This window comes from Euphorbia lathyris, chromosome 1, assembly GCF_963576675.1.
Source record: "Euphorbia lathyris chromosome 1, ddEupLath1.1, whole genome shotgun sequence".
Lineage (NCBI taxonomy): Eukaryota > Viridiplantae > Streptophyta > Magnoliopsida > Malpighiales > Euphorbiaceae > Euphorbia > Euphorbia lathyris.
Genome location: NC_088910.1, coordinates 124,524,492 through 124,536,018, shown reverse-complemented (window position 1 = coordinate 124,536,018; position 11,527 = coordinate 124,524,492). Strand labels below are relative to the sequence as shown.

The 11,527-nt window shown below is 41.7% G+C and overlaps 1 protein-coding gene across 1 annotated transcript; it reads left to right on the top strand.

The window, feature by feature from the left end:
• The first annotated feature begins 8,585 nt into the window (after positions 1–8,585).
• On the top strand, positions 8,586–9,865 carry LOC136214791 (uncharacterized). The gene has a single exon (XM_066002896.1). It carries the CDS (start codon positions 8,792–8,794, stop codon positions 9,695–9,697), a length of 906 nt encoding a protein of 301 aa, XP_065858968.1. The 5' UTR covers positions 8,586–8,791; the 3' UTR covers positions 9,698–9,865.
• Positions 9,866–11,527: the final 1,662 nt, after the last annotated feature.

Sequence of the window (11,527 nt, the reverse complement as noted above, 5' to 3'; positions counted from 1 at the left end):
CACAGTTGGCTCCACTTGGACCGGATCAATCATGAGTTTGGCGAAAGCTCCTCTAGTGATGACATTGCACGAACTTCCAGTATCAATCATCACTCTTTTCATCTCCCAGCCTTCCACCATCATAGTGACGACCAATGCATCCGCATGAGGAGAGATTTCAGGACCTACATCGGCAAAGGGGTGATTTAACGATGTCCTGTCAAGAGCGGTGGTCTTTGCCTTCTTTAGCATTGGTTGATATCCAGGTCCGCCAGCTATGACATTAATGGTACCCTTTCCTTTCTTCTCTGGGTCCTCTCTGGATCTATCGCCATCTCTCTTCTTGCCATCATTTTGGATGAACCGATCCAATTTGCCTTTCTCAATGAGACGTTCGATTTCCCGAGCCAACTCCCAACACGCATCGGTGTCATGGCCATTTTTCCTGTGATATTTACAATAATTTTTAGGATTTTTACCAGTATTGGTGTACTCCCCCCCTTTTGGTTCGGGGTATGAAATGCTCCGTTTGTGTTGACTATTCTCGATCCACATAAGTACTTCACTTTTAGAAGCATTGAGAGGCGTGAAAGAGGTGACAAATGCCGATTTGTTCTTAGAACCTTTTCGCCGGCCTCTAGAGGAGGAATCCTGGTGCTTGTCCTTTTCTCTATCTCAATGGCGAGAATCGCCTCTGTCCCTTCTATGCGGAGATAGAGATTCGCGGCGAATGTCATCCACCTCCATAAAGTCCTTGCAGCGCTCTATTAGTTCTGCCATGCTGGTAGGCTTCTTGCGAATTAGATCCTCCTGTAAACTCTTACAAGTGGTATTTTTTACCAGAGATTCCACTGCCATGGAGATATCTACATCCACAATTTGTATACACAATTTGTTGAAGGAGTTTATATAATCTCGAAGGGATTCATTCGCCTTCTGCTTTAATTCAAAGAGCTTCCTGGATTTGACCACTGGAGGGATACAACCAGCGAATTTAGCGCAAAACTCTCTGCTTAGTTGGTCCCAACTATCAATCGAGCCAAGAGGCAATGATTGGAACCAGCCATAAGCGGGACCTCTTAACGTGGTGACAAACATTTTGCACAGCACTGGCTCGGTTGCACGATTGAGGCGAAGCAATATTCGGTATTTTCTGACATGTGCCTCCGGGTTGTCAGCACCTGTGTATATAGCGAGTTTAGGTATTTTAAAATGCCTATCCGTCTCATCCGCTTCAATCCAAGCCGTGAAGGGCGAATCACGATTGGCGAATAGGTTATGCCTGGCATTTTCCTCATTCATACGGAGCACCGCTGCTCGAACTCTGTCATCAAAATTCTCCGGATTCGCCCTTGGGCGACCCCTCCATGGAGATCTGCTTGGAGAAGATGACGAACTGGATCCCGAAGACGGATCTGAGGGTGATTGTCCGTCACGTCCGCCTCCGCCTCCATACCCACCTCCACCTCCTTCGCCTGGAGGAGCCTGACCGTTATCTCCTCCAGCGCCTCCTGAAGGAATATGCTCATTATTTCCCTGGTGTGGTGGTGGTGGTGGCAGCCCACTTGGATGTGGTGTGACTACTGGCCTTTTACTCTGCCTACGTCCAGTAGATGGGGGTGACCTACCTCTACGGGAAGATCTCGGTTTTCGGGGCGAAGGTGATTCAGACCGCCTACTTTTCTCCTTTCTACGCTTCTTATGCTTCCGCCCTTCTGATCCACCCATGGAGAGGTTTGTCCACGGTCGCCTTGGGATATCTGACCCGCCCAGATCAATCCTCTGGCTAGTGGATCCGCCCACCAGAGTTTGAGTGGTTCTTTGACTCCCTCCTGCGCCAGCAGGAAATAACTCTCGATTGATCGGTCGTTCTCCTAACGCCGTCGTGGTGGTTACCATGGATTTCGTATTATGGGCTTGGATAAACGAAGAATTGTGGGCGTTTGGTACCAGATTCATCTGAGGCCAAGAAGATATCGTAGATGAAGGCGCTAGGCTCCAAATCGGAGGAATGATCATGAATGACCTTAGGCGATCGCCCGTTTCAGAGCCAAATCTTTCCCTTATAGCTTCTGCACACATGTTGATGAATGCGTCCGGAGGCATACTACTTTCAGCTTGTGTTGCGGGAACATTCGAATCAGTGCGGCCAGCACTCGTTATTGGCGGTGTTTCAATCCCTGAGGAGGGGTTATGATCTCCATTTGTCATATTTCCTATAACCGTGAATGAAAACCCTTTATTTGTTTAAGGATTCCACCTTCACCGCACCAATTGATGACTCGGGGAAAAACCTTGATCGGAGCACTTCCCTGTGAGGCGCCGTTGGGATCGGCCGGGGACACTCCGATGCCAAAGTCAGTAATATCTCTGAGAATAAACTGTAAGCACAAGAGTAGAGAATCTGTAAGTGTACCTTGATAGCCTAAGGATGTAGGCTATATATAGCTTGGAAGTCGTAACCTTTGGCAACCAGAAAGTCTCCATTAATGCTCCATTAATGGCGGTTATAAGTTATCCTTAAACTGGCGGTTTAGCTAATGGATAGCTCATTAATGGCCTTTATGGCCGAGCCGGCTTCAGCTGTTACAGTGACGAATCAAGTAGATGAGGTGATCCGCCTTATAGATTCGCCAACGGATCTCTTTGAGTGGGATCGTGGAGATCCGCCATTCGGATCTCCTTTGGGGATTAATACGCGGCATTCTCTAGGTGAATATCCCTTTTGGTCCTTAGGATAATATCTCGATGTTATCAACGGGGTAAAAAAATTCTCAATTTGGAGTTATGTTTTACAATTGAACAAGTTTAAGGGATAAGTTGCTAAAATTGAAAGTTGAGGGGGGTAGTTGCAATATTTGGACAAGTTCAAGGGTTATTTGTGTATTAGGTCTATAAAAATCAATCATATATATATGTTAAATTCACAAAAAAAAAAAAAGATCACCTACGTTAAATATAATTCTTTTTTCCCAAAATAAATTCCGATTAAAATCGATTTCATTCGGTATTTTGACTTATGAACATCCTAAGGAGATATTTTCCGAATTAAGTCTCTGATATCCGCCGTCATACTGCCTCTTCTCCGCCGTCGCTCATCGTTCCGGTTTGCAAATGATCTTGTAAGACATAATCTGGTCTCTGTCTCTCTGTGTGGAGTGATTCTTTGTCTTCTCTTGTGAGATGTGGCTGTTTTGTTTTCTTGATCGTGGTTGATTCTTGATTTCCGGCTGGCTCCTTTGATCGATTTTTGTATTTCAATTACGTTGTCTGAATTGATTCCATGGATAGAGTTGAAAATTGCGTTATTATTTTCTGGATTCTTGCTGGCTGTGTTTTTTGATTGTGGTTGAGCCCTAAAATTCTGATTATATTTCTTCGATTGCTTCTCTGGATCGCTGCTTTTATTCCAAATTGGCTGGTCAAATTGATTCTATGGATAAAGGAAAAGGTATTATGGAGGCTTATGCCCGCCTTCGACTCGAGGATGAAGAGGAGGAGGGTTTGGAGCTTGGAGAAGAACATACTGTATCGGCATCAATACAGCAATTATATTTTGTGGTAGGTCAATTTCTCAATGATAAAACTATCCATTTCGACTCTATGCGAAATACATTGGCGTCCATATGGAGGCCTGTGAAGGGGGTTACTGTGACAGAAACTGAAGTAGAGGGGAGATATATTTTTCAATTTTATCATGAATTGGATGCTAGAAGAGTCCTCAATGATGGACCCTGGACTTTTAACCAGAACGTTCTTATTGTTCAGGAGCTTCCGGCAACGGCTCAAGCGGCTAGGATGGAGTTATTTGAACTGATAATCTGGGTCCAACTATTTGATTTACCAGTGGGATTTCAGACGGAGGAGACCTGTAAGGCAATGGGGAACTGTATTGGTAAGTTTCTTGAATCTGATTTGAAGAATTTCTCTGGGTTACGCAGGAGCTTTCTTCGAATTAAGGTATCCATTGACATCCGAAAACCTCTCAAATGTGGTCAGAAAATTAAGCGTAGTGGGGGAGATTGGATGTGGATTAATTTTCGATATGAACGGTTGCCGGGATTTTGTTTCTTTTGTGGCATTATTGGGCATTCAGATAAATTTTGTCCTGTGCTTTTTGATTTGCCTGAGAATAATACTGAGAGAAGATTTGGGGCTTTCCTAAGGGCGGCCTTACGCAGAGGCACGCCTCAGATTGGGAAGGATTGGTTGCGTGATCCGTCGAGTGAGGATAATAATCATTGGGAGGTTGAGACGCATCAGATGGATTCAAACCAGGAGAACACTCATTCCAATAAGCGTTTAGTACAATACACTTCTGAAGGGTCACTATCAGAGAAAGGCATTGAGGGTATCAAAGCTACTAAAATTGTATCCAAAGTTCTGAACAAGGGTGTGGATGAACAGAGAGAAGAGGGACTTATTATGGATCCGAAGCGGCCTAGGTATGATAATATAAGCATGGAGTGTGATGTGAGCAACCAGTCTTCAAAGATTGGATTATTGGCGGGACCTGGCATACAGGCCTGCCCGGCGCAATGAGCCTTCTAAGTTGGAACTGTCGTGGGATGGGCAACCCATGTACAGTCAGTGTTCTATTGGACCTTGTTAGGGTCCACAAGCCCATGATAGTTTTCTTAATGGAAACTATGATAAAAAAAAGAAAAAATTGAAGTTGTGAGAAGGAAGATGAGGTTTGAAGGTTCATGTGTGGTTGAAGGAGTTGGTCATGGAGGGGGGCTTACTTTGCTGTGGAAGGAGAAAGAAACAGTTAGTGTGATTAATGCAACTATTAACTTCATTGATGTCAATGTTCATTTTCGGGAATTACCAACATGGAGACTCACGGTTAGCTACACAATCCAATCTCCCTTGGTGCTGCATTGGGGATTTCAACGATATACTCCGAATCACCGAGAAGAGAGGGGGTAACAGGCAACCTAATTGGCTGATTGAGGGGTTCAGGAGGGCGGTTGAGGAAAGTCAGCTTACTGATATGCAGATGCAAGGATATCAGTTTACTTAGGAATCTGGAAGGGGTGGTGGTCATTGGATTCAGGAACGGCTTGACAGGGTACTGATTAATGCTACGTGGAACAGTCACTTTGCTAATTCCTCTTTGTGTAATTTGGCAACTATTAGTTCTGATCATTCTGCATTACTTCTACAGCTTCGAATCTGGCAGAAATGTCCGTTTGTGAAGAGGTTTAGATTTGAGAATGCGTGGTTGCGGGAAGGACAATGTGCTTCAGTAATTCACGAGGCATGGAATAGGGTTGAATCTGCGTCCATTTCACAAAAGCTTGAGGTGTGTGCTGCTGCTTTAGGTGAATGGAGTAATACTCTAGTTCAGAATTATAATGTTGCTCTTCGGACAGCGCGTCAAATTCTTGAGAGATTTAAGGGCAGCAATGATAATTTTGGATTAGAACAGTATAGAGCTGCCGCGGCAAATTATGCAAGAATACTGAAACAGAAGGAGGATTTTTGGAAACAACGAGCAAAACTATTCTGGCTTCAAGAGGGTGATTCGAATACGAGATATTTCCATGAATATGCTTCGGCTCGTCAAAGAAGGAATTCTTTTTTTCAGCTTAAAAATAATAATGGGGAGTGGTGCACATCTGGTGCTGGGTTGGAGAATATCATTGTGGATTATTTTACAAATATTTTTCACAGCCAAGGTACGAATAACTCTGAGGTAATTCCACTTGTGAGGCCAAAAGTTACTTTGGATCAGAGTCAATTTCTTTTATCGCCCTTCACTGAGGATGAGGTTAAAAAGGCGTGTTTCTCCATGCATCCGAATAAAAGCCCGGGGCCTGACGGTCTTAATCCTGCCTTTTACCAACGGTTTTGGAGCATTGTTGGGAAGGATGTCAGTAACGCTTGTCTTCATTTCCTTCATTCATGCTCGTTGCCTCCTAAATTGAATGATACACTGATTGTCCTAATTCCAAAGAAGAATGTTGTCGAGAGAATTATCGACCTTAGACCTATTGCGTTATGTAATGTGTTGTTGAAAATTGCTTCTAAGATGCTTGCTAATAGGATGAAGGAAGTTTTGCCCTCGATTATATCGGATAATCAAAGTGCCTTTCTGTCTGGTCGCTTGATATCGGATAATATAATTGTGGCTTATGAGGTGATGCACAAGCTGAAGTGTCTCAAACAAGGTAAGAGGGGTATGGCTGCTTTAAAACTGGACATGAGTAAGGCGTATGATAGGGTTGAATGGGTATTTTTGGAGAATATGCTTATTAAGGTTGGGTTTCCTGTAAATTTTGTCAACTTGCTATTGTTATGTGTCCGCACTGTGAGCTATAAAATTTTGCATAATGGGGCTGAATTAGGGCCGATCACTCCCTCGCGTGGACTCCGGCAAGGAGACCCCTTGTCGCCTTTCTTGTTTTTGATTTGTGCGGAGGGACTTTCATTACTCTTACATGATTGTGCTATGAAAGGGAAAGTACATGGCTGTAGTGTTGCAAGATCGGCTCCTCTAATAACACATCTCTTCTTCGCCGACGACTGTTATATCTTTTTTCGCGCAAATATATCTGAAGCTTCGGTCATTCAGGATTGCTTGCGTAAGTATGAGTCTGATTCGGGTCAGTGCGTGAATTTTCAGAAGTCGTCATTGTTTTTTAGCAGAAATTCGGTTGTCGAAGATAGGAACAATGTGTGTCAGATGCTTGGAGTTGTTGAAATTGAGGAGATGGGTCTTTATCTTGGGGCACCAATTGCTATTGGCCGTTGCCGGACGCGTACTTTTGGATATATTAAGGATCGGATTTGGTCAAGGATGAGTGATTGGAGAGAGAGATTTTTATCTAGAGCCGGTAAAGAAGTTTTAATTAAGGCTGTGCTGCAATCTATTCCATCTTATATCATGAGTCTTTTTAGTTTACCAATCCAGATATGTAATGATATTAATAGAATGTTGAACAAATTTTGGTGGAAATCCAATTGTAATTCACCTACTGGCATCTGCTGGAAGCGTTGGGAATTGTTGTGTAAGCCTAAGTCTTTGGGAGGTATGGGGTTCAGAAGCATTTGTGAGTTTAACACAGCTTTGCTAGCAAAACAGGGATGGCGGCTGTTACTTAATTCGAATTCACTGGTGGCAAAGGTTCTCAAAGCTAGGTATTTTCCTTCTGCTAGTTTTCTTCAGGCCGGTATTGGTCATAATCCTTCTTATATCTGGCGGAGCATTTTGGTTGGGAGAGATCTTTTGGTGAAAGGGTTGATTCGGAAGGTGGGAAATGGTATGGATACGAATATTTGGCGTGATCCTTGGTTACCGGATGTTTTGAATCCGCGGCCTACTACAACGGCCCCTGTTCTATCTCGGAATATGCCTCTGTCTGAATTGCTTGACCATCAAGGGGCGTGGAACTATGAACATATCATGGCTCGGTTTAATGATAGAGATCGTCGACTTATTTTGTCCATACCTCGTTGCAGGCTTTTGGCTGATGATTCTTGGTTTTGGTTGCCGGATAGAAGAGGCGTATATACGGTTAAATCAGGGTATCATTTGGCTATGCAAACATTTCAATCTGCATCAATGAGCCCGACGGATATATGCTGGAAGTCATTATGGTCCTTATTGGTGCCTCCAAAAATTAAAAATTTTTTATGGCGAATTCTAAGCTCATGTCTGCCTACCCGAGTCAATTTGGTATTTCGTCATGTACCCATATCGGATTTGTGCCCTGTTTGCTCTAATGCATCGGAATCGGTTTCCCATATTTTTCTGATCTGTTCGAATGCACGGCTTGTCTGGGCGGAATTTTTTGGTGATGACAGAATGGTTGGAGTTCAGAATTTTGAAGAATGGCTTTTGAACTTGTTGCGGGTTGCGCCTAAGCCATTGATTTGTGAGGTGTTGTTCCTGATGTGGAGTATTTGGAATGGGAGGAATAATGCCGTTTGGAACGCGTTAATTACCTCTTCATCACGTATCGTTTTATCAGCACGAAGAGCTTGGTTCGAATGGACCCAGGCTAAGCCAAGTTGTGTGGAGGCTGATAGGAGTCATGTATTACGATCTAGCAAATGGAATCCGCCTGTCGAAGGTAATTTTGTGCTTAACGTTGATGCAGGAATTTTTAGTTCTGAAGGACACTGCTCTTTCGGCTTTCTGCTTAGAGATCATGAGGGAAGGTGTTTAGCAGCGGTTCATGGGGCGTTTATGGGGTGCTTTGATCCTCTAACTGTGGAGATTATGTCAATTCGAGAGGCGCTAAGTTGGCTTAAAGCTAAAGCCTTTGGAAAGGTGCAGGTTCAGTCTGACTGTTTGGTTGCTGTTCAAGCCATTAATCAACCTACGTATGATCTTTCTTAACGTTCGAACTTGATTGTTGATTGTATTCATTTGTTACATGATTTAGTTGATTGTTCTATTTCATTTGTAAACCGTTCAGCGAATACGGCTGCTCATGCACTTGCTAAAGCAGTCATATCTGTGTCTGTCCGTTCCTCATCGATGTGCTTGATTCTGATATTGGTTAATAAAGTCTTTTATTTCAAAAAAAAAAAAATATTGTTTTTCTCTCCAAACTGTGACGTGCAGTGCAAAACCCTATGACTAAATAGTAGTTTCCTTTCTTTTTAGAATTCCTTATTCATCCAGGATCAATGGCTTTTCCTTTTTCCTATTTGTTTAGGATTTCTTATTTCTATTCTAAATAGGAACTAAAACACTATAAACAGCTATGCTTTTGCTCAATTTATTCATAATCAGAGTTCTCAGTTACTTCGATTTATTTCGCTGCTTCTAAATTCAATCTTACTTCCACGCCGGAAAATGTTGACTCAGAGAGGTACAGATTCGATGCTTCGACGGACAATTCGCGTCAAGAACAAAACTCCAGCGCCTCTACAAATCACGGCCGAGCAGATCCTCCGTGAGGCACGGGAGATGCAGGAAGATAAAATCCGGCCACCAAAGCAGAAAATCACAGACTCCAGTGAGCTCGCCGACTATCAACAGCGCAAGAGAAACGAGTTCGAAGATCTAATTAAACGGATTCAATGGAATATGAATGTGTGGATCAAGTACGCAAAATGGGAGGAATCACAAAAACACTTCAATCGCGCTCGCTCAGTTTTAGAACGGGCTCACGATTTCCACTACAAGAACCACACATTCTGGCTCAAATACGCAGACATGGAGATGAAAAACAGGTTCATCAACCACGCTCGCAATGTTTGGGATCGCGCAGTGAATCTACTCCCGCGTGTAGATCAGCTATGGTATAAGTACATACACATGGAGGAGATGATTGGAAACTTAGGCGGCGCGAGGCAGATCTTCGAGAGATGGATGGGGTGGATGCCGGAGGAGCAAGGGTGGGCTGCCTATATAGATTTTGAGGTTAGGTATGGTGAAATTGAACGTGCTAGGGTTATTTTTGAACGGTTTGTTCAGTGTTATCCGGGAGTTAGGGTTTGGATTCGGTATGCGAAATTCGAGATGAAGAATGGAGACGTTGGGAGGTGTAGGAATGTGTATGAAAGAGCGGCGGAGAAGTTGGGTGATGACGAGGAGGCGGAGCAGTTGTTTGTGGGGTTTGCCGAGTTTGAAGAGCGGTGTAAAGAAATAGAGCGCGCTCGGTGTATCTATAGGTTTGCGGTGGAATGTATTCCGAGAGGGGGAGGTGAGGAGTTGTATAGGAAATTTGTGGATTTTGAGAGGAGGTATGGGGGTTGAAGATAGGAATGGTTTCGGATTTTTGAATGTATTAGCTTTAATTTGTTTTTCTGGTTCTATGGTTGGAGCCCAGGGGCGGATCCAAGCCTAGAGCCCGGGGGGCCAAAGCCCCCCGGCCATCGGCTCTGTCCTTGAGTGTTGTTATTTTTGTCCCGTGTAGCCCTCAAATATCAGTATATATTTAACCTATGTAGTATTATTTCAAAAGTTTAAAGTGGTCAAGTTGGTTAAGAACCTTGTTTTAAAGTGAGAGGTCATAGGTTCAAACCACATTAAACTCATTTTTTGTTTTTATAGAAATTATTTTTATTATATTTTTTTTGAAGAATTTATTATCTCTTTTCTATAAAACAAATCAATTTCTTATTTTGAGATTCAATTTAACTTAATTTCTAAATTAAATTTTATGAAAATTATAAAAAAGTTATAGCTAAAAATAAAAAAAGTGTGAAAATGTTACCATTTTTAACTAACATACCAAAACCATAAAGTTTTTTTTTTTTTTTGAGGGAAAGCCCATAAAGTTTAAGTGTGCTAAAAGCTTAAAACAAATTGTCATCCCTAACAGACTGGACTTCGAAAAATTACTCTCAATAATCGGACTAAAATCAACCCACCCGGACGTCGATTCCTGGATCCGCCACTGTTGGAGCCTGCAGTATTAGGAGAGTGTAGACACAAGTTTATTGTTCTATAATTAACCCCTTTGGAGGGAAACATAAACTCACAGGAATTAAAAATGTTTTTTCTTTCCAATTTTTTATTGATTGTGATACAGTTTGATTGCAGGAATAGAAACAAGAAAAAAAGGAACAAATCTGACACTTTGTTAATTATAAAAATGCTTAAACAACCTGAGATTTTTGCCAAAAGAACTCAAGCATTTGAGTCATGGAATATAGGCAATTGTATCTAAACTTTGATTTTTGTTCATGTTAAGTTCTGACGACCAAAAAAATTCAGATATGAACATAAATCTTACAGGTTGTATTTTTAATGTAGTTTTTGATATATACAAGATTATTATAGAAAAAAAAAATCATTTCTATATTGTAAATTATATAATTTCAAATATAAATTAAATTAATATTATTTTAACTTAAATTTGTTGTTTACAACTAAGTAATTTGAATTTGGTTTCAAAAAAAAAAAAAAAAGAAAAGTAATTTGAATTTGGTAATCAAATAACGTCAAAAACTTAATAAATAAATAAATAATGAAAGTTTAAAGACCTAATGATGGTCTTTTGCCTTTGGTGAATGGCGAACAAATTGCATATAATTTTAATATGTCAAAGAACATTTGAAGGTTTATATTTTGTTTCATTAAATTCTTATACATATTAGGTTTTTTTTTTTTGAAAGCAAATTGTATTAATGAGCCACAAATGTGCAGAAATTCAACAAAGAAACGTTAATAAAATTTGGAATTACATCAAAGAAAGAGGGAATAGCATAAGAACGGGAAGACCTAGCAAAGCTATGAGCCATTCCGTTAGCTACACGCCGAATATAGCGGACCAAGAAACCGCGATTTTGAGAGAGAATCCCTTGGCATTGACAAATTATATCTCCAAACTCACTATTATCAAGTTCAGAAGACGATATCGCTTTGCACACATTCAATGCATCAGATTCGACCACCACATTATTAAAACCACAATACACTAACCATTGTAATGCTTGAAGAACAGCCGAAGCTTCACCTTCCTGAACTGATAGGACTCCAGACTCCGAACAGACCCGAGCTTTTATGAAATCCCCATCAGCAGACCGCAGTACCGCTGCCACTCCAGTTCTCTGTTCAGCAGCAAAAAAACCAGCATCCACA

What these genes read in the sequence shown, in the direction of transcription:
- LOC136214791 (XM_066002896.1), top strand. Translation starts at nt 8,792, where the DNA reads ATGTTGACTCAGAGAGGTACAGATTCGATGCTTCGACGGACAATTCGC.